The 23,761-nt window shown below is 33.9% G+C and overlaps 3 protein-coding genes across 4 annotated transcripts; 2 read left to right on the plus strand and 1 right to left on the minus strand.

Annotated features, from left to right (window-relative positions):
• The first annotated feature begins 633 nt into the window (after positions 1–633).
• On the plus strand, positions 634–4,056 carry LOC11422876 (primary amine oxidase 1). The gene is made up of 4 exons (XM_003592355.4): positions 634–1,808; positions 2,516–2,629; positions 2,798–3,336; positions 3,758–4,056. Exons 1-4 carry the CDS (start codon positions 639–641, stop codon positions 3,909–3,911), a joined length of 1,977 nt encoding a protein of 658 aa, XP_003592403.2. The 5' UTR covers positions 634–638; the 3' UTR covers positions 3,912–4,056.
• Positions 4,057–5,633: 1,577 nt separating this feature from the next.
• On the plus strand, positions 5,634–7,959 carry LOC25485223 (G-type lectin S-receptor-like serine/threonine-protein kinase LECRK4). Its single transcript, XM_039829964.1, has one exon. The coding sequence runs from the start codon at positions 6,315–6,317 to the stop codon at positions 7,782–7,784; it is 1,470 nt and encodes a 489-aa protein (XP_039685898.1). The 5' UTR covers positions 5,634–6,314; the 3' UTR covers positions 7,785–7,959.
• A 5,755-nt stretch (positions 7,960–13,714) lies between these two features.
• LOC11413174 (primary amine oxidase 2) lies at positions 13,715–16,567 on the minus strand. 2 transcript variants are annotated; one of them, XM_039829965.1, is made up of 5 exons: positions 15,648–16,567; positions 14,982–15,366; positions 14,782–14,895; positions 14,153–14,691; positions 13,715–14,023 (listed from the first exon to the last, which is right to left on the minus strand). In XM_039829965.1, exons 1-5 carry the CDS (start codon positions 16,430–16,432, stop codon positions 13,825–13,827), a joined length of 2,022 nt encoding a protein of 673 aa, XP_039685899.1. In that variant the 5' UTR covers positions 16,433–16,567; the 3' UTR covers positions 13,715–13,824. The 2 variants fall into 2 exon arrangements, with proteins under 2 accessions (XP_039685899.1, XP_003592404.1); XM_003592356.4 differs by having other exon boundaries at positions 13,715–14,029; positions 15,648–16,565.
• Positions 16,568–23,761: the final 7,194 nt, after the last annotated feature.

The following is a 23,761-nucleotide window of genomic DNA, read 5'->3' on the forward strand; positions in this document are numbered from 1 at the left end:
AAAAATATTTCATTGTTGATATTGGGTAAGGGACTTGGGAGTTGAGATAAGGTGCATACACCCATAAACATTCTAACAATTAATTATTAACAATTAATTTTGGCGGTTTAATAATAGTAATAATAATAATAATATTCATTTCATCATCGCATCACAATGTATTTCAAATTTATGGGGCTAATTATGTTGGAGAGCTTATGAGGCACATAAAATAGATTCTCTTTTTCAATCATAGTTTTAATATGTATGAGTCAAGAATCGAATCTCAGACCACAATTTTAAGGGGTTCAAGTCTGTTATCACTTGAACTAATCCATCCATTGTTGATTTATATAAACAAAATATTAATAAGTACTTGTAACGTTCATGAGATATTAAAATATGATTGAAGTAAAACTGTTTATATTTACTGTATATAGTTTTAAATTCTGCAAACTTTTTATCTCAATTCAATGTTCAAGGAAGTTTACAAAATCATTTAACTTGGTCATTAAATCAGTAGAACCCGCCGGGAATAAAGTAATATACATTTCAAAATTCAGCTTAATTTTCATGTGTCACAAAATTTGGTACTATATATAAAATAGAACATGGAGGCCATAACATATATCTCATAAATTTTATGCAAAAAAATAGAAATGATCATATCATCAAGGTTTGGTAAAGCAACAACCATGATTGCACAATGTCTAGTTCTAGCATTTTTTCTTAAATTCAGCTTCATTAATAGTTATTCTCACCCTTTAGACCCTCTATCTCCAACTGAAATAAACAAAACAAGACAGATAGTTCAACAATCTTACCTTGGTGCTATTCCTAATATTACCTATCATTTTGTTGATGTTGAAGAACCAAACAAAAACAATGTCCTAAAGTGGTTGTCATCATCTACAACAAAACAAAAGCCTAGTATTCCTAGACAAGCCAAGGTAGTTGTTAGAGCCAAAGGTGAAACCCATGAGCTAGTGGTAGACTTAACAAAAGGTTTAATTGTATCAGATAAAATCTACAAGGGTCATGGATACCCTCCTTTTACATTCATTGAGCTTTTCAAAGCTAGTAAATTGCCTCTTACATATCCTAAATTCAAAGAGTCAATTGCCAAAAGGGGCTTAAATTTGTCTGAAATTTCTTGTGTACCATTCACAATTGGTTGGTATGGAGAAAAAATCACAAGGAGAGCCCTTAAAGTGTCATGCTTCTATAGGGATGAATCAGTAAATATTTGGGCAAGGCCTGTTGAAGGAATCACATTACTAGTTGATGTTGATTTAATAAAGATTATTATGTATAATGATAGATATAGGGTACCTATGCCTAAAGCTGAAGGTACAAATTTTCAATCTTCAAGTAAAGAGTCTAAAATATTTGCTACATGTAACATATCAAATATTGGATTTACCATAAAAGGCAATGAAGTGAAATGGGGTAATTGGATTTTTCATGTTGGGTTTAATGCTAGAGCAGGAATGATTATATCAACTGCTTCTATATTTGATGATAAAAAACAAAAGTATAGGAGAGTGATGTATAGGGGTCATGTGTCTGAGACATTTGTTCCTTACATGGATCCTACATTAGAATGGTATTTTAGGACTTTCATGGATGTTGGGGAATTTGGTTTTGGACGTTCAGCTGATAGCTTGCAACCCAAGGTTGATTGCCCGGGAAATGCAGTGTATATGGATGGTTTTATGGTGGGTCCTAATGGAGAGGTGCAACAAGTACCAAGGGCTATTTGCATGTTTGAGAGGAATTCTGGTAATGTGGCTTGGAGACACATGGAAATCAACAATCCCACAAAATTGGTAAGGTGTCATATATTATATTATAATTTTGTTATTTCATCAGGTTTTCTATTTAGGAGGGAAAATTAATTCATGTTTTCATGATAATATTTATTACATTTTCATTTTAGGAGTTTGTTGGAAAAATAATAATTAATCTAGTTGAACTTTTCAAAAGAAAAAAAAAATGTCCTATGAAAAGGATCAAGAAAAACCTATAAATGGTCTTGTATTTAGGGATGAAGGAGGTAGTAAATTTTCATTTTCAATTGGTGTTGAAGCTAGTTGAAATATATGATCTGTTTGGATTGATATATTTAAACGTATCTACTAGCATAGGAATATTATGAGACTTTAGGAGAGTTTATGGAATTACTTTATAAAATGTTTATAAGTTGTTTTCAATTTATTTTTGTTAACAACCCATTTGGGGTTGGCCTAGTGGTTGGCTTGAGATCTTGGAGTTTGCTCCGTGGGCTAAACGGAGCCCCCGCAAGTGGGGGGTGGGATTGGTCCATTCGATTTAGTAAATTCTTGGATCGGATATCGAATTTTAAAAAAAATAAAAAATGTTAAAGCAGTTTGACTTTATTTTTTGTTAAGAAAATAGTTTATACATAAACATTTATACCATAAACATTTGTGCTATAAGTGCTTGATTTAATTATTTATCCAAAAAGGGTCTTAAGCTGTTTTTCATTGGACACATTTGATGTGTTTTTCTGCAGATAAGAGATGGAGAGGCTGATATAACTTTGGTGGTCAGAATGATTGCTACTGTGGGTAACTATGATTATATTCTTGATTGGGAATTCCTGAAAAGTGGCAGCATAAAAGTTGGGGTAAAATTCTTGTACCACAATTTTACCTTTAGATTTTTTTTTTAAAGACCTTACAATTTATATTACAATAGCAAAATGATAAATTAATGTAACATACATTTAGTTTTAAGTCAAACAAACTGCACTTATCCTAATTTCCTAAATAGTTTTGTATTGTCATATGCATAGGTGGCTCTAACAGGTGTATTAGAAATGAAAGCAGTCCCATACACACATAAAAATCAAATAAAAGAAAGAGTATTTGGAACCTTAGTGGCAGAAAACACCATAGCCAATTATCATGATCACCTTGTAACATATTATCTTGACCTTGACATTGATGATAATGCAAACTCTTTCATCAATGCAAAGTTGCAAAAGGTCAAAGCAAGTGGATTTGGAACACCAAGAAAAAGTTACTGGACGGTTAATAAAGAAGCTGTCAAAAGGGAAGCTGAGGCTAGAATTACGCTCGGCTTAGAGCCAAATGAGCTGTTAATAGTTAACCCTAATAAAATGACAAAGTTAGGTAATCAAGTGGGTTACCGGTTGATTAGTGGACAACCGGTCAGTTCTTTGTTGGACGATGATGATTATCCACAAAGAAGAGCTTCTTATACAAAGTATCAAGTGTGGGTTACTCCCTATAATAAGTCAGAAAGATGGGCCGGAGGGTTCTATGCTGATAGGAGCCGTGGAGATGATGGCTTAGCCGTTTGGAGCCAGAGGTAACTTTCTTTACCTTACATGATCCGTTAAAAAAATAAGGACAAGACATGAAAATTTAGTTTTAAGGTGTTTGATTTATAAAACTGTTTCTTAAACATGATAAACTCGAGGTAAGAGACACCCTAAACTACATCCCAATATTTTGTCCTACATATAAGTTATTTAAAATACAAAAATAATTTTTTGTTCACAAAAAATCGTATAAGGCAAAAAATTATTCAATATTATAAAAATTTGTCATGTGTTGTTCTGTCTTATGCTATTATGTTTAGTACATCAAACGCACATGTGTTACAAAATTTATTCATATTAAAATCGATTCTTGTGTTGAAATAAGGATTAATTTTTTTAATGAAATAAGAAAAATTCAGCTTATTAATCAAATTCTATCTATTGCTGAACTTTGAATTGGACAAACAGGAACAGAGAAATTGAGAATACAGACATAGTGCTGTGGCACACAGTTGGGATCCATCATGTTCCTTATCAAGAAGATTTTCCAGTAATGCCAACAGTTCAGGGTGGTTTTGAACTCAGGCCAGCTAACTTTTTCGAAAGCAATCCATTGCTTTGAGTATAAAGTACAGCTTAATGCTTCTGTACCAAAAAAACAAAAAGTACAGCTTAATGCAAGCATATATATATATGTTCAAATATACACAAGATGATAAAATTTATTATTTATATTGTTCTTTAATGTTATAAAGTGTAGATATATATCTTGTTTATTATGTTTCATTGGTGTTTATCTGTGTGTAGCGTAACTTTATAAACTCTTCTTAAGTTTATTCAGACAAACCTTCTGAGGGATAAACTTGTTTGACATCGGTAATATATTTCATTTTAGTTTATTTAAAAAAAGTTTTAATAATTTAGAGTTCGGTTGATAGATAAGTAAAATCCGTCTAATAATATTGAGTTAGGATTCGAACTTTGACTCTTGCCTACCATATATTCGGTTTCAACTAAAGTTCATTGACACTTAAGTCCAATCATTATATTTTTCAAATGTTTGTTCTCTTCTTCTTTTTCTTAATTTTCCGTACATTTCTTTTCGTTTGGAGATAATCTTTTTCAATGTGCGTCGGACAATAAATATGAATATGTCTTCCGATCGAGGTACAAAACATAGTTTCTCATGTTGTTAACCCTTCCTTCTACTAGACTCCTTACGTTGGTAATGTCCCAAATGTTTATACGATACTTATATGATCCCTATTTTTTTTTTTAATGAATTTGGGGTTTAAAAAATTAAAATTTAACCTGCATGAAGAAAATGGTAACATGACATCTTACACCTCAGCACAATTATTATTTGTAAAAAAAAAAAAAAAAAAAAAAAAAAAAAAAAAAAAAAAAAAATTCTCAAAAAGAAAAAGAGATTTGAATCTGCTTCCATATGAAAGCAGTGCTAGTATACAACATGGTACCAAGATACATGTAGGATTGACGAGCCACCAAGGGTACCAAGTCATTGTCCTTTTGCTTATAAACTATACATAAATTTTATTTTAAATATTTGTTAAAATTATCAACTCTTTTCCTGCATGTGTCTTTTTTAATCTAAAATTTTAATTTATAAAAATATGATCAATGTGAAGGTTAACATTTGTTCGTGATAGCCATGAGATGAGGTTATTGGTTCTAGTTCTAGTAAAATTGTTAAACTAGAACTGGGGTTTGGTTTGGTTTCCTAAGCATGAAGGCACTGTAATGTTTGTTGAATTTTCTATGCGACAAAAAAGTCTAAGCACTAGCAACTTATTTGAAAAAAATGTATAAATTCAATATCAAATCACCTTAGCATTTTGTATACGTAATTGAGTTTAGACTCAAGATGCATATTTGAACTTTTACTAATCAAAATTATCTATTTTTTACTCACTAATTAAAGTTATCTAGTAAGCTCTTTACAAGATTATTACAATTTACATTCTATACGTCTTGTCTTCTAATGGTATACTACTCCACTACTACTAGTCAACTTTGATTGGCATTTTTCTTTTGAAAATCATGAATTCTAGACTTATCTAAACTTTTTTCTTCCATGCACTGTCCTAATCCAAAGAAAAGACTCTTCTCCAATTAAAATGCATATAAAACGGTTATAGTTACAACTTCAGCTTCATCTTCCAACTCATTAGTCTTTCCCACAATTCTCTCTTTTCTTCCAAAATTATTAATGTTACCACTAAATTCCTTGCTTCTTTCATTGCATATTCTTAGCTATTCATCTTTTCTAGAGGTCAAAGGACCAATAATCATAATAATACCATTGAATTAGGCTCCAGAATTGTTGCTGGCACTAATTCATCATGGAAATCACCCTCTGGAGATTTTGCCTTTGGATTCTACCCTCTTGTTTGTTAGTTCTCACTATCTTGTTGGAATTTGGTTTGATAAGATTCCACAGAAAACATTGGTTTGGTCGGCAAACCGTGACGATCCAGCTCGAATCGGTTCAACCGTCAATTTCACAGTAAAAGGCCAAATTTTACTGCAACATGCAAACAAAACTTTAGTTATAATCTACAATGGTACTAATGCAACTTCTGCTATGATGCAAGATAATGGGAATTTTTTATTGTTAAACTCTCTTTCAAAAATCATCTGGCAGAGTTTTGATTCACCAACAGATACTATTTTACCAGGCCAAATTTTGAACATGGGTCATATGCTTTTTTCTAATGCCAATGGGACAGAAGATTACTCGACTGGTCAATACAAATTAGAGGTTCAAAAATCCGATGGCAACATTGTTATATCAGCATTTCCGTATTCGGATCCCGGTTACTGGTATACTTCAACTACTTCCAACACAAGTGTAAGACTTATATATCTTCAACAACATATAACAGCTTTTATTTATACTGTCATTGGCACACACAACATATTTAACATGGCCACAGAAGTGCCTAATCCAGTTCAAAACTATTATCATCGAGCAACGATCAACGACCGTGGAAATTTTTAACAGATGATTTATCTTAAAGAGAGTGGAAAAGATTGGACAGTTATATGGCAGGCTATAACTCAGCCATGCACAGTGAATGCTATTTGTGGTGTGTATGGTTTTTGCAATTCACCTGATAACAGCACAGTTAATTGTAGTTGTTTACCTGGATACACGCCTTTTGATCCAAATTTTCCATCCAAAGGGTGTTATCCTAATGTTGCCTTAGATTTATGTGCTAAAAATGCAAATTCCTCTGCATCAAACATTACAGTGGTGAAAATTCAAAATGCTGATATACCAAACAGCATATTTTTTGATCTACAAAGAATAGACTCATCTGATTTGGACAGTTGCAGTAAGGAAGTGATGAATGATTGTTTCTGCATGGCTGCTGTTTTGATTGACTCAGTTTGTTATAAGAAAAGGACACCTCTTTTAAATGCAAGAATAAGTATACCTGAAACTAGCAATAGAGTGACACTGATTAAAGTTCCTCAAATTCTTCAAGAGGATCAAAATGATTCACCTTCTCGAGTCGTTTTGATCGTAGCCGCATCAACATGTTCTATGCTTGCTATTGTGTTTGCAACTATTGCTATCTATTATCATCCCACATTTGGCTATCTTATCAAGAAAGAGACGCCGCCGAAGCCAAAGCCTGTGGACATCAACTTAAAGGCATTTTCATTCCAAGAATTGAGAGAAGCGACAAACGGATTCAGAAACGAACTCGATCGTGGAGGTTTTGGTACAGTCTATTTTGGCATGACACATCACAAGAATCTTGTGAGGTTGTTAGGTTTCTGCAACGAGCAGAATCATCGTCTTCTGGTTTATGAAATGATGAGAAATGGAACATTATCAAGTTTCATTTTTAGGGAGGAGGATAAAGATAAACCAAGTTGGGAACATAGAGCTAAAATTGTTGTTGAAATTGCTAGAGGCTTGATGTACCTGCATGAAGAGTGTGACCCTCAGATAATCCACTGCGACATAAAGCCGCAAAATGTTCTTCTTGACTCAAATTATACGGCAAAAATTTCAGATTTTGGAATGGCAAAGCTATTAATGAATGACAGAAGTAGAACAAGCACAAATGTTAGAGGGACAATGGGATATTTGGCACCAGAATGGCTCAAAAATGCGCCTATCACTGCAAAAGTGGATATCTACAGCCTTGGTGTCATGTTGCTTGAAATCTTATTTTGCAAAAGGCACATTGAGTTGAATCAAATTGAAGATGGAACAGAGGGTGGTGATGACATGATACTTATAGATTGGGTTCAATATTGGGCAAAAGAAGGGAAACTAAGAGACATTGTTAGTAATGATGTTGAAGTTGTTAATGATTTCAATAGGTTTGAGAGAATGACTATGGTTGGACTGTGGTGCTTGTGTCCTAATCCAACTATTAGGCCATCTATTGCAAAGGTGTTGCAGATGTTGGAAGGAGATTCTGAAGTTAGTGTTCCACCATTGTTTGATGGGTAAATTTTGTAACTAATTTTTGCTCTTATTTTTGTGTTTAATACAAGACTAATGTTTGAGTTGTTCATGGCTAAAAGCCTTTTTCTCTTTCTCCTCTGAGTTAATTGTAGCTAAAGCTTCTCTAATAATACAGTAAACAGTCATTGTGGTCCTTAAATATGTGAGAGGTTGTTGCAATAGTATCTGAATGTATCAAAATTATATAAGTATATACAAATGCATCTTTCGTTTGTCAGTTTGGTCATGAAATGCATCTTTCATTAATTAGTTTAATTCTCGAGTGTGTTCTTTTAATGGTCAATTTGATTCATAGAGTTACCACCAAAATATACACTTAATGATGTTTTTTGTAATTTTGTTAAAAACTATAATATAACGACAATGCATCATATATTTAGGAATCAAAGTAATTGCTTACTCCCTATTTCTAATAATATTATAGTATGAGATCTCCCATGTGCCTTGTCGCACAAGAGCAGGACTTTATCGATTAGGATCATTAATGTGATTACTAACAAAATACGGTATTCTTGTTGGGTTTCACGAAAACGGTTATGGTTGGACACCTCTATATAAGGACAAGTTGTGGGCCATTGCAAGGGGTGATTCTTTTTTCACCACTTTCATCGACTCTTCTACGATGCTCTCTTTAGATTTTCCCTTTGTAATATAATTGTACACTCATCGGAGAACTACCTCCACCATAAATCGGAGAACTACCTCTACCGTAAATTAGTACAGCTCCGCCGCATTGTAGAACCTTTTGTACTATTACGTTGATTGAATACATTACAATCGGATATACCCCAGATCAAGTGGGATGCATCTTCCACCTTTCAAACCAATTTTGTAACGATTCATTTATACACAGCCCATATTTTAAGATATTTGGTAAGGAAGATTTTGCTATCACAACCCAATAAAAAAACTAAATAGACCCCTAGATCAATAGTCAAAAGTTTATCTTATATACTTGTTGTTTTTAACATTGGTCTAACCACTTGTGATACCTTATCTAATGGTTTGTGTTGCATCGCTTCCTTATAAGCATGACTAATCTAATGTGTTGAAATTGACTTGAAATTTCTGATTTTGTAAAGGCCAAATCGTGGCGCGATTTTGGGAGCCGTGACGCGATTTCTCTTGGTAGAATGGATGTTTTTGCTGAAGGTAAATCGCGGCGCGATTCAGTACTGGCGTGGCGCAATTTATGGATAAGGTCGTTGTACCTTGGGTCGTACGTTTAAAATCGTGGCGCGATTCTGACAGGCGCGGCGCGATTTCGTCTGTCACTGTGTACTATATAAGTGTTTCTTTGCAGATTTTGAATGAGAGCTTTTAGAGAGAGAAACTTGGATTACAAAGGAGGTAACTTTAGGGTTGAGTGTCTTTGTAGCGAGGTTCTCTTGGGTTGGGAAACATTGTAAACACCTTGGGTAGTGAGATTTCACCATTGGAAGGATCAAAAAGCTTCCTTTTGTGTTTTTTCTTAGGTTTCATTGAGAGTGTGGGTGATGTGAAAATGGGTAGAAATTAGGACTTGTTCTTTTGTAAGCTTATAAGCTAATTTCTTGTAACTCATTGTAACACTTTCATCTTAGTGGATTGGAGGGCTGCTCTCTCCCCCAGATTCGGTCATATTGGACCGAACTGGGTCAACAATCTTGGTGTGTTTGTTCCTTTCTTTGATTGCTTATCTTTATTGCTTTGATTATACTTGTGGTGTTGCTCTACACTTAGATTTAGGTCTGTTTTGTTGTTGTTACTTGGAGACACTTTATCTATTGATTACCACTTCCTTTGCTCCACACATCTTTGTTATTCATTGGTGTGATATTTTGTCAGAATTCACAACAATTGGCGCCCACCGTGAGGAAAAAGCGTTATTGGTATAGTTGGTATCATGGGTTCAAAGTGGGACATTGAGAAGTTCACCGGAAGTAATGATTTCGGGTTGTGGAAGGTTAAGATGCAAGCGGTTTTGACACCAAAAAAAGTGTAGAAGCATTGAAGGGTGAAGCGGCGATGCCAGCAAACTTGACACAAACGGAGAAGCGTGAGATGATAAACAATGCTAAGAGTGCCATTGTTTTATGTCTCGGAGATAAGGTTTTAAGGGATGTCACGAGGGAAGCTACCGCGGCATCGATGTGGGCTAAGTTGGAGTCATTTTACATGACGAAATCGTTGGCTCATAGGCAACTCGTGAAACAACAACTCTATTCATTCAAGATGGTGGAGTCTAAATCAATCTCGAAGCAATTGGTGGAATTTAACAAAATTCTTGATGATTTGGCCAACATTGAAGTTAATATGGAAGATGAGGATAAGGCTTTGTTGTTACTTTATTCATTACCAAAGTCTTTTGAGCATTTCAAGGATACCATCATTTATGGTAAGGAGGGAACCACTACTCTGGAGGAGGTCCAAGCGACTTTGAGAACCAAGGAATTAACCAAGTTCAAGGACTTGAAGGTTGAAGAAGGTGGTGAAGGCTTGAATGTTGCAAGAGGGAGGAGTGAGCATAGAGGAAAAGGCGAGGGGAAGTCGAGGTCCAAGTCTAGGTCCAAGGGGTTTGACAAATCAAAGTATAAATGCTTTCTTTGTCATAAGCAAGGTCACTTCAAGAAGGATTACCCGGATAAAGGGGGCAATGGTAGTCCTTCCGTTCAAGTTGTGGAGGCTTCCAATGAAGATGGTTATGAGAGTGCGGGTGCACTAGTGGTTACAAGTTGGGAACCGGAGAAGAGTTGAGTTTTGGACCTTGGATGCTCTTATCACATGTGTCATAGGAAGAAATATTTTGAGACTTTGGCTCTAAAAGAAGGAGGAGTTGTTTGACTCGAAAATAACAAAGCGTGCAAAGTCCAAGGCATGGGCACTGTTCGTCTAAAGATGTTTGATGACCGTGAATTCCTATTAAAGGATGTGAGGTTTGTTCCCGAACTTAAGCGAAATTTAATTTCCCTAAGCATGTTTGATAGTCTAGGTTATTGCACTAGAATTGAGCATGGGGTTTGTAAAATTTCGCATGGTGTATTGATTACGATTAAAGGGTCTAAAATGAATGGTTTATACATTTTAGATGGTTCCATAGTAATTGGTAATGCATCGGTAGCTAGTGTTGTACCTCATAATAATTCTAAATTGTGGCATTTGAGATTGGGGCATGTTAGTGAAAGAGGTTTAGTTGAACTAGCTAAACAAGGTTTGCTAGGAAAAGATAAATTGGACAAGCTAGAATTTTGTGAACATTGCATATTAGGCAAGCAACATAGAGTAAAGTTTGGTAGTGGTATGCATCATTCTAGTAGGCCTTTTGAGTATGTACATTCGGACCTTTGCGGTCCTTCCAAGACACTTACTCATGGAGGGGGTTCCTATTTTCTTTCCATCATTGATGATTATTCTAGGAGAGTGTGGGTCTTTGTTTTGAAAAACAAAAGTAACACCTTTGAGAAGTTTAAGGAATGGCACACTCTCATAGAAAATCAAATGGGAACTAAACTAAAAGGGTTAAGAACTGACAATGGCCTGGAGTTTGTTTCAGAGCAATTTAATGAGTTTTGCAGGTTAAAAGGAATCAAGAGGCATAGGACCGTACCGAGAACACCGCAATAAAATGGTCTTGCTGAACGCATGAATATGACCCTTTTTGGAGCGTGTGAGGTGTATGCTTCTAGGAGCTGGGTTACCTAAGATTTTCTAGGGTGAAGCAGTGACAACTACTGTTTATTTGATCAATAGTTGGGTTACCTATGGCTATTGTGAATCAATTGAATCTTGAGTTGGAACAAATGGATGTGAAGACCGCTTTCTTACATGGTGACCTTGAAGAGACAATCTACATGGAGCAACTGGAAGGTTTTGTGGAGGACAAGTCTAAGGTATGTCTTTTGAAGAAATCTTTGTATAGGTTGAAGCAAAGCCATAGACAATGGTATCGTCGGTTTGATGAATTTCTTTTGAAGATCGGATTTGTGAGAAGCGGATATGATTCTTGTGTATACATGTTGAAAAGGGGTGAGAAAGTCATTCTCTAACTTCTTTTATATGTGGATGATATGTTGATGGCAAGCTCTAGCAAGGATGAGATTGTGAAGCTCAAAGAAAAGTTAAATGGTGAATTTGAGATGAAAGATCTTGGTCCGGCAAAGAGAGTTCTTGGAATTGATATCTTGAGGAATCGTGACAAAGACGAACTTTTCTTATCTCAACTTAGTTATTTGAAGAAGGTGGTGGAGCATTTTAGAATGTCAAACTCTAAAGCCGTGAGCACTCCCTTGGGGCACCACACAAAGTTGTCCACAAAACAATGTCCTCAATCCGAGGATAAGAAGCAATTGAGGGAAGGTACTCCCTATGCAAGTGGGGTTGGAAGCATCATGTATGGAATGGTTTGTAGTAGACCGAACTTAGCTTATGCGGTTAGCATTGTGAGTCGGTTTATGGCGAATCCGGGTATTGTACATTGAAAAGCTTTGAAATGGGTGTTGAGGTACTTGAATGCGTCTTTGAAGGGCGGTTTGAAGTACACAAGAGCAGCTCAAGATGAAGATGTTTTGGAGGGGTATGTTGATGCGGACTATGCGGGCAATGTGGACACAAGAAAATCTCTATTGGGGTTTGTGTTTACTCTCTATGACACGGCTATTAGTTGGAAGGCTAATCAACAATCTGTGGTGGCATTATCTACCACTCAAGCGGAGTACATTGCACTTGTTGAAGGAATGATTGGTGAGTGAGGAATTACTCAAGAATGCGTGAAGATACATTTTGATAGTCAAAGTGTCATTCACTTGGTGAATCATCAAGTGTATCATGAGAGGACAAAGCACATTGACATTCGCTTACACTTTGTTAGAGACATGATTGAATCAAAAGAGATTGTGGTGGAAAAAGTGGCATCGGAAGAGAATCCGGCGGATGTGTTTACCAAGTCATTGCCTAGATCAAGGTTCAAGCATTGCTTGGACTTGATCAAGTTTGTTGAAGAGTAATTCCCTTTTGGAGAGAGCAACATGGTGGTTGATGGTTAAATTGACATCATCACCAATTAGAAGTCAAGGTGGAGAAATGTTGAAATTGACTTCAAATTTCTGATTCTGTAAAGGCCAAAATCGTGGCACGATTTTGGGAGCCGTGACGCGATTTCTCTTGGCATAATGGATGTTTTTGCTGAAGGTAAATCGCGATGCGATTTAGTACTGGCGTGGCGCGATTTGTGGATAAGGTCGTTGTACCTTGGGTCGTACGTTTAAAATCGTGGCACGATTCTGACAGGCGCGACCCGATTTCGTCTGTCAGTGTGTACTATATAAGTGTTTCTTTGCAGATTTTGAATGAGAGCTTTTAGAGAGAGAAACTTGGATTACAAAGGAGGTAACTTTAGGGTTGAGTGTCTTTGTAGTGAGGTTCTCTTGGGTTGGGAAACATTGTAAACACCTTGGGTAGTGAGATTTCATCATTGGAAGGATCAAAAAGCTTTCTTTTGTGTTTTTTCTTAGGATTCATTGAGAGTGTGAGTGATATGAAAAATGGGTATAGAAATTAGGACTTGTTCTTTTGTATGCTTATAAGTTAATTTCTTGTAACTCATTGTAACATTTTCATCTTAGTGGATTGGATGGCTGCTCTCTCCCCTAGATTAGGTCATATTGGACCGAACTGGGTCAACAATTTTGGTGTGTTTGTTCCTTTCTTTGATTGCTTATCTTTATTGCTTTGATTATACTTGTGGTGTTGCTCTACACTTAGATTTAGGTCTGTTTTGTTGTTGTTGCTTTGAGACACTTTATCTATTGATTACCACTTCATTTGCTCCACACGTCTTTATTATTCATTGGTGTGATATTTGTCCGAGTTCACAACATAATGCCCCACGTAGTTAAAAGTGACATAAACAACAAAGACTAGTCACGTAGGAATATTACTGATCAGATGAAATATGGGATTTCATTAAATGATAAAGAGTGTTTCCCTTGAGAAAATTACATAAATTGAGAAAATGTGAATCCATATAATTTTTAATGAGAACAGATAGCTAATGTTGAAAAGTGCAGTTGGGCCAATGCACAGCCTTTGGAGATTTTGTTTTAAGAACAGGATTGCTCTCAAAGAAATTGGTTGGTCTGAGCTCAAATCCACCACTCAGCGTAGGCATTACTGGAAAATCTTCCTGAGAAGGAACATGATGAAATCCCATTGTGTGCCATAATACTATATCCTTGTTCTCGATCTTCCTATCCCTGCACATTAAATTCATGATACCAAACATTAACAATTTCTCACACTTGTTTTCTATGCACAATATTACAACTTACAAAGAGTACGTAAATGAGAATGATCAAGCCAAAATTTAATGGACTCGCCTTAGACTCCAAACTGCTAGAGTATCATCACCTCTACTATGATCAACATATAATCCTCCTGCCCATTTCTCAGTTTTGTTGTATGGTGTGACCCACACATTATAATTAGTGAAAGCACCTCTAATTTGTGGATAATCATCGGTTAGCAAAAGTGGATGCACAATTGGGCCTGGAAGCAAACGGTACCCAATTTGATTTCCTTGTTTTGTTTTTTTACTAGGATTTACCACTAGTAACTCAGAAGGCTTAATACCAATGTTGACTCTTGCATCAGCTTCTGTTCTAGCTGTTTCCTTTACAACAGTCCAATAACTTTTCCTAGGTATTGTTTGATCTTTCACTCTTACAGTCTCCAAATTTGTCTTGACAAAGGAATTGGCTTCACCATCAATGTCAAGGTCAAGATAATAGGTAAAGAAATGGTCATGGTAGATACCAATTGTGTTATCAGCTAGCAATGTGCCATGTATGTCTTCTTTGATTTGATCTGTATTGGTATATGTCCCTGCCTTAATCCCTAATATACCAGTAAGCCCAACCTATTTTAAAATATAGCATGCAATTAGCTTCATATAACAACAACTAATTACAATTTTATGGCATAAAACATTTGGTATATAAATCCATACCCCAAGTTTGATGCTACCACTTGGCTTAAACTCCCAATCTATAACATAATCATAGTTTCCAACAGTTGAAACCGATCTCACTACTAGGCTTACATCTGACCTGACCTCAGTTATCTGCCACACACAATCAATAGTTATAGATCAACTAAAAAAAAATGAAACAATGATTAAAATAACGTGGAAAAAAAAAAAAATATCACCACTTCATTTGGGATTGCAATTTCTGTGTGACGCCACATGATATCACCAGCATACTTCTCAAAAATGCAAAAAGCATTAGATATCTTAACAGGAGTACCATCTGAAGCAGAATAGTATGCGTCTAGGAAGACAGCATTTGCAGGACAATCTGTGAAAGGTTGTAATGAAGACATAGTCTGTCCAAAGCCATATTCACCGCAATCAAAGTAGGTTGTGTAATACCATTCTTCACTTGGGTCTTGGTATGGCACAAACACTTCTGATATCAATCCTTTGTATAGTACTTCACGGTATTTCTGATTTTCTAGATCATAAATTGATGCCAAAGAAATTATTGGACCAACTTGAATGTCGAATCCTATATGGAAAACCCAATTGGCCCAACTGATCAAAGAAAATTGTCACTGTCATCAATTTTCTTTTTTCAAATTATCTAGATCGTAACTTTTCTTCATTCATGTTAGATATGTTAACATTGGAATTTGATAGAAAGACTTTTCAACCATCAGAATCATTGTAGTTTTTAAATTTAATATTACTAGTTATTATTGATAAAAAAAAAAAATATATATATATATATATATATATATATATATATATTAATTAAGAATTGAAGAGGAAATAACACGTTAGAAAAGTGTGACTTGGACCAAGATTATTATTACCTCACGGAGTGACCTTGGATGGTGAAACCAGGTCCATCATGTTGACTTACAGCTATCCCTTTAAGCATTGGACCAAACGGTGGTTTCATCTTTGAAGCTCGATACTCAGTTCCTTCAGCTTTTGGCACTGGAATCACATGTCTATCAGAGTAACCAACAATCTTCATTTCATCAAGATCAACCACAGCTGCCACACCCTCCAATGGTCTTGCATACAAATTAGCAGAACCATTCTTGTAATAACACTTCACTTTCACTGTTCGTTTACTCTTTTCCTCTCCAAACCAACCTACCGTAAAAGCAGCACATAAAACATTAGAAATGTTAATATTTCTTTTGTTCAAAGAATGTTTAAACGGTTCGTAGGTGAATGGTAACTGTGATGCAATGGTTTGTTCACCAAAGGTAAGGATAGGGTAGCCTTGTCCTTTGTAGAGTTTTGTTGAGATTATGGAACGAGTTGAAAAGTCTACGATGATTTCGAGGGATTGTTTTTGGAACCTTACTATGACAAAGGCTTGACGAGGTGGTGGAAGAAGAGTTTTGGTTTTAGTGTTGGAGGATAGCCATGATTGAATGAGAGGTTTGTCGGGTTCTTGCAATCCTACGTAGTGAAAAGTGAGGTTGTAGTGTTTGGTTTGGTATGATTTGAGGATTATGTTACGGACAAGGTTGATTTCTGAAGGTGTTAGAGGGTCAAGTGGGTGAGGAATATGACTGCATTCTATGGAGCTACACAAGAGCATGAGGAGAAAGGAGAATATCAACTTCAACTTCATCTTCATTACTCTTGTTGTATGATTTTTGGTCGAAAAATGTAAATACAGACTAATAATGAACCAATGCTATCTTTATTCCTCCTATTATAAAGTCAATTGTATTTCTTAACATCACGAGGACCCTAGTTGTTACGTAATCAATACTGTTTTTGATTTTGAATGGGATGGCCACAATATAAAAAAAACACGAGGAAAGCAATGGATACAATTTCTCCTGCCATCGCTATTTGAAAACGCTATGTTATAGAAAATATTTACTCAATTTAGACAGGACAAATCATGTGAAGCTGATCTATTTTTTTATTGATGAAAGTAGACATCTTAAACTTCATAAAAATAATGTATCCATCTTATCTTCAAAAGTTTTTATTATTTTAAACTGATATAAGGTTAATCTCTACTCCGATGTTTAGATAATAGTTTAAAGCTCTTTAACCCAGTTTGGGGAGTGTGTGTTTAAGAAGTTGGGGGATGGTTCCGATACTTTGTTTTGGTATGATAAGTGGTTAGGATCAGTTTCGTTTCGTAAGAGGTTTCCTAGGTTGTTTGATCTTTCTGAGAATAAATTCATTACGGTGGCAGGTTTGTTCTCTCTTGGTGTTGAGCAGGGGGGAGGCATGGAAGTGGAGGAGGAGGTTATGGGCTTGGGAGGAGGAGGAGTTAGAGGAGTGTAGGGCTTTATTGACTGATGTTTCTTTGCAAGATTTTGTTTCCGACAGGTGGGTGTGGTTGCCAGACCCTGTTGAGGGGTTACTGTTCGCGGTTCATATCACTTGCTGACTACAAAGGACGTTCCACTTAGGGATCCCGCAGCTTCGTTGATTTGGCACCACCAGGTGCCGTTGAAGGTCTCTCTTTTTGCTTGGAGGTTGCTTCGTGATAGATTGCCTACTAAAGATAATTTGGTCCGAAGAAGGGTGATCGACATAGAAGCTTCTTTGTGTGTTTCAAATTGTGGCATGAGTGAAACGGCGCAACATTTGATTTTATCTTGTGATGCATTTTCACCTTTATGGGCTCTGGTGCGTCAATGGTTGGGTATTATAGGCGTTGATACCAATGTTCTTCTCGATCATTTTCTTCAGTTTGTGAACTTGACAGGTGGTGGTAAAACTACTAGAGATTTTCTTCAGCTTATTTGGCTCTTGTGTGTTTGGGTTTTATGGAACGAACGCAATGACAGGCTGTTCAATAATGTGGTATCTTCTATTCCCAGGTTGTTTGATAAAATTAAATATATGTCTTTAGCCTGGCTGAAAGCCAAAAAGGTTGTTTTTAGATTTGGTACAGATATGTGGTGCTCACGTCCCTTTCAATGCTTGGGCATCGCTTAATGGTTTGTTTTGATTGTTTGTAGAGTAGTTCTTTTGGCACACCTTGTACTAGAGGAGTTGCTTTTGGTAGTTAATATATATTTCATTTTTGATTGTTCAAAAAAAAAAGTTTTTTAACCCATTTTAACAACTTGTAATGTAGAGATCAAACTTTGATTCTTCCTCGTAAACTTATCGTTGTTTAACCTATAGAGCCATGAATATTGAGATAAAAAAGTAAAAAAAAAAAAATACATTTATTCAAATATTTGGATATTTTTAACACAAAATATGCATAGTTCAGTTGGTAGAAACATTGTTAGAATTCGAACCCCTAATTTTTCATTTATTCACCTTAAAAAGTGAAATTTTAGTCACTAATTGATTGTAAAAAGAAAATCTCACCACTCTTCACAAGCTCCTCTATATATTCTCTCATTATCTCTTTCTATAACAATCTTATCCTCCACATCCATCTCTAGCTAGTCGCTCACATTTGTTATTTGTTGATAAAATGCTCTAACTCATTCTCTCATATGGTGATGGATAAACTAAAACAATTAATTAATCTATTAACAATACATTAGAAGTTCTTTAAAATAAATCTAATCTAATTCATTTTACTGAACATAAAAACCATTCAATCCATCCATTATAATATTTTTAATGGATAAATATCCATCAAATCCATCTATAAAAGTATAGTAATTTATTTATAAAAAAAAAAAAAAAAAATGACAACATCTATAAAAAGTATAGTAACTAATTAAAAAAATTGACAAAATTGTTTTAATGATTCTTACTAATAGAAAATATATTTAAAATAATAATATTTTATGAATTATTTTAAAATAAAACAAAGCTTATACTATTTTTGTTCTTAATTTTATGGGTTGAGAAATCACTTTTAGTGGCCAAAGATTTAATCTTTTCCTTTTCAGGCCCAAGAATCTTTTTTATTTATTTTTTAAAATTTCTGAATAAAGTAAATAAAATTGGCAGGCAGAATAAGACTTGGATTTAAGAAGAAAAAATCCAAACCAATAAAAAATAATTAGTTTGGTTCAATTTTTGTAACATCTTATTCTGAAGTTTGAACCAAATCAAACCCATGAAAATCAAATTGATTAGATTCAATTTATCGGGTTGACATTTGTCATATCCTAATTTTTAACCTAAGGTCCCACTTACACATGTCACTTGACTCTGATCGATCTCTGATTTTTCAGTAAAAAATTCCGCAGGAAGGTATTTTAAAATACCTCATTTTTTATTCCGAGTCGGGCCCTCTTTTCTCTTTTTATTTTCTTTCCATCTTTTAATAATTTTAATTTTAAGATTAGTTACTATTTTTATATTTAATATTTTTTATTTTTCATCTTTTAATTTTATTTTTCTTTACATAATTTAGTTTAATTTGTTTTTATTTTATTTCGTATTAGATTTATTTTATTTTTATTTTATTTCTTTTTAATTAATTAGTGTCCAAAAAAACAAAGTGTCAATAGGTCCAAAAATAAAATGTACAAGGTCTAAAAAAAATTTCAAGTCAAGTGTCAACTTTAACATTTCTTTTTCAAAATTCACCATAATTCTCCATGATTTCCATTAAACCAATTTTCCTTTTTTCATCAAACTCCTCACCTATAAATAGAGCCCTCATTCCACACAATTTCACACACCAAAAGTTCTCTTGAGTTGTCAAAGAACTTTTCTCTCTTCTCCCTCTTTAGCTTGTGTTAACGAGCTATTCTTTTCTTCTCACCCTTTTTTCTGTCCCTTCAGAATTTTGTCGCTTGGGTAATTTTTGTCCCTTCGATTGTCCATTTCTTTTATTTTCTTGCATTTTATTTATTTTTAGCATTTTTGCATTTTATTTTATTTCTATTTAGCATTTTAATTATTGTTATTTATTTTTCAGCAATTAGAATGTATTTAGGTCCAATGTAAATACAAATGAGAAAAGTGTGTGGGTGTGTGTGTCCTTTTATTTCTTTACCGCCTTATATATATCCAAAAATGCAAAAAAAAAAAATTAGATTAGGAATTTTGTGGTGATCCAACATCACTACAAAAATCCACGCGCTTTTATTTTTATTGCTCCGTTAGTTTGATTTTCATTTAATATTCCAAAAACAACAAAAACATGCAAATAATCAAAAATCACAAAAATATTTTCATAATAAACCTTGATTCCAAAATCAAGTGATCCTTTTTTTATTTTATTTTTCTTAATCAAACTTTCAATCAATTTAATCATACCTTGAGTCCATTTTCTTTTAAAAATACAAACCTAATCTTATTTGTCACTTGGCTTTTTCAATTTAAAACCTTTTTCAAAACAAATAAAAAACACCAAACCAATCAAACGTCAATTTCTACCCCGAACTACGAGGTTTTGATCCCTCACATGTACGTAGGCAGAGGACAATCGTCCTTCCAAATCAATAAAAAAAATGCAGATAATTAGGTATTTATTTTTCCACTTTAATTCCTTCTTTTCAAAATAAGCAAGCAAGTTATAGCACATTAATTAAATAAAATCAAGAGGTTTCCGTAGAGTACTACGGACATAAAGGGTGATAATACCTTCCCTTTATGTAACTAACCCCGGAACCCAATTTTTTTTCAAATGGGTAGTTTGAACTTTTTTCCCCTTTTCTTAATAAAATAAAATGTTCAGTCGTGAAATAATTAGTGAGTCAAAAGCTAATCAAATAGCCTTGATCTCCGAAAAATGATGCGACAGAAATGGCGACTTCACTGGGGACCCCCTAAGAGGGTTAAGCCTAACTTGGCTTTATTTAACTTTTGTGCTATAACTTGCTTAAAATCAATAAATAAAAGATGGAAATATGTGTATATATATTCCCTTTTCTTCTCTCTTCTTTCTTAAACGTGAGTGGTGAGATAAGCTTTATACCCGAGCTTGAGGGAAATATAAGATAGGAGTGGTAAACTCATAGTGGCATACCGAGGGTATACTCGTGTCTTGACACATGTGAGATAACCACACTTAGCGGAGGAGCTTGAAGTGATATATGTCGGCGTGTGTTTTCACGTTTGGACTTTATTACTCTTAAGTTTTCATCGAAGCTAAGGACCTTTAGTAACCCTTAACCCATCTTTAGTAACGAGCTATTCTTTTCTTCTCCCCCTTTTTTCTGTCCCTTCGGAAAAAGTCCCTTCGAAAAAGTCCCTTCGGAATTTTGTCGCTTCGGTAATTTTTGTCCCTTCGATTGTCCATTTCTTTTATTTTCTTGCATTTTATTTCTTTTTAGCATTTTTGCATTTTATTTTATTTCTATTTAGCATTTTAATTATCGTTATTTATTTTTCAGCAATTAGAATGTATTTAGGTCCAATGTAAATATAAATGAGAAAAGTGTGTGGGTGTGTGTGTCCTTTTATTTCTTTACCGCCTTATATATATCCAAAAATGCAAAAAAAAAAATAGATTAGGGATTTTGTGGTGATCCAGCGTCACTACAAAAATACACGCGCTTTTATTTTTATTGCTCCGTTAGTTTAATTTTCATTTAATATTCCAAAAACATGCAAATAATCAAAAATCACAAAAATATTTTCATAATAAACCTTGATTCCAAAATCAAGTGATCCTTTTTTTATTTTATTTTTCTTAATCAAACTTTCAATCAATTTAATCATACCTTGAATCCATTTTCTTTTAAAAATACAAACCTAATCTTATTTGCCACTTGGCTTTTTCAATTTAAAACCTTTTTCAAAACAAATAAAAAACATCAAACCAATCAAACGTCAATTTCTACCCCGAACTACGAGGTTTTGATCCCTCACGGTTACGTAGGCAGAGGACAATCTTCCTTCCAAATCAATAAAAAAATGTAGATATAATTAGGTATTTATTTTTCCACTTTAATTCCTTCTTTTCAAAATAAGCAAGCAAGTTATAGCACATTAATTAAATAAAATCAAGAGGTTCCCGTAGAGTACTACGGACATAAAGGGTGTTAATATCTTCCCTTTATGTAACTAACCCCCGAACCCAAAAAAATTTCAAATGGGGTAGTTTGAACTTTTTTCCCCTTTTCTTAATAAAATTAAATGTTCAGTCGTGAAATAATTAGTGAGTCAAAAGCTAATCAAATAGCCTTGATCTCCGAAAAATGACGCGATAACATTTTTTTTTAAAATTAAAGATTTTATTTTACAATATTTTGATTTTTTTTCCTCAAATAGTATATTTATTTATTTATACTATTCAAATAGCTCAACTGACAAATGCCGAAATTGCAAGGTCGGACGTCGTGACCTGGGTTTGAACCCAGGACCTCGCAGTTGATTGTAAGACAAAAAAAAAAAGGATACATAAGCAAAAATGAGAAAAAGTAATACATAATAATTTAAAATACATGAATAGAATATATTTTTAAAGATAACACCATTAATATAGTGTGAAATAAAATAATAATAATAAGAATAAATTATACAGGTTTTGTTCAAATTTCATATGTTAATTTGTAAGAAAAAGACTTTTTAAAAGAAAAAGAAAAAGACTTTCTAAATATATTTTACATTCCTATTGTTCATTTGAAAAGTTTATTTATTTTTATGTGTTTAAACCTTTCTCGAACTTCAATGGCTCTGCAACTCCGATATCCAAACCAATGGAGATTGAGTTTGGTTGGTTTAGTTTAGTTTGAACCCAAACATGGAGGAAAAAACAATTTAATTGGCTTGGATTTTTATATTAATTGGGTCATGGATTTGATTCTTACATCGCTGAGAGACACTCGACGGCAGTCCAACGATCCCCTACGATGGTAATTTAATTGGTATGATGAATTCCCTGCAGCGTTCTAACATTTGTTTTTTAGTTTTAACATTTTAAAAAGGCTTAAATGTGTTTTTGATCCCTTAACTATTTATTTGATATCACTTTGGTTCCTTAACTAAAAAAAAGATTGTTTGTATTTATCTTCATCTCCGTTACCTGTTTTGGTCTCTTCCGTTAAAAAAATTCAAAAAAATGTTAGGGTTTGTATTATTCATCTTCTTCCTTCTTTTTTCATCATCTTCTTCAAGATTTTCATCATCAACAACACACCAACCTAGATTTTTTTTCCTCTTCATCATCTTCAACAAATATATAAACATAATCAATTTCATAACTTAATCAATAACCAATTTTTTCATTCATAAACATCTCTTTCAATCTAAACAACACAATTTCTCAATCTCCCTGAAGCAAATCAACCAAAATATTCATATCTATTTCCTAATTTATTTTTTTCCAGATTCAATAACAATGGGAAAATCAACCAAAATCTTCAAAACATCCACAACAACTACAATTAACAGTTGAAAAAATCCAGCAATAAAAATCCAAAAATTAATTATCAAAAAAAGTGACTTTGGTGCTAAATCCAATTGGGATAACTAGCACAACACCCAATTGAATTCAAGATTGAAGAACGACACCAATTTCCAATTATTCTGAGGTAGATTGAGTGTTGTTGGTGTTTTTGAGATGATGAATTTGAGTTTTTAAATGTTTTATATTTTAGGTTTGAATATGAAAGAAGGTGTTGAAGATGATTTGATTTTGTTTAGAGATTTGTCTTTCTTTTTCTTTGTTGTTGTTGCTGCTTATTGGGTTGTTGTTATTGTTTGTTCTTGTTGTTGGTGTTGTTCTTTTTTCTTTTTCTTTTTCATGAAAGCGTTGTTGTTGGTGTTCTTGGAAGAAGATGAAGAATTTAAGTGGAGAAGATGAAGAAAATAAATTAAGTTTTTCAGCCAATGTCAAAATGACACGTGGATAGCAGTTAACGTTTTTTTTATTAAAATTAACGGAAGGGACCAAAACATGTAACGGAGATAAAGATAAAGTACCAAAATAATCTTTTTTTTACTTAAGGGATCAAAGCGATACCAAATAATAACTTAAGGGACGAAAAGAGCAATTAAGCCTTTTAAAAAAAAATAAGTTGTTTTATCCTTGATTATAATATTTAAATATTATTCAATTAAATTGTGTTAT

This window comes from Medicago truncatula, chromosome 1 (genome assembly GCF_003473485.1).
Source record: "Medicago truncatula cultivar Jemalong A17 chromosome 1, MtrunA17r5.0-ANR, whole genome shotgun sequence".
NCBI classification, from domain to species: Eukaryota; Viridiplantae; Streptophyta; class Magnoliopsida; order Fabales; family Fabaceae; genus Medicago; species Medicago truncatula.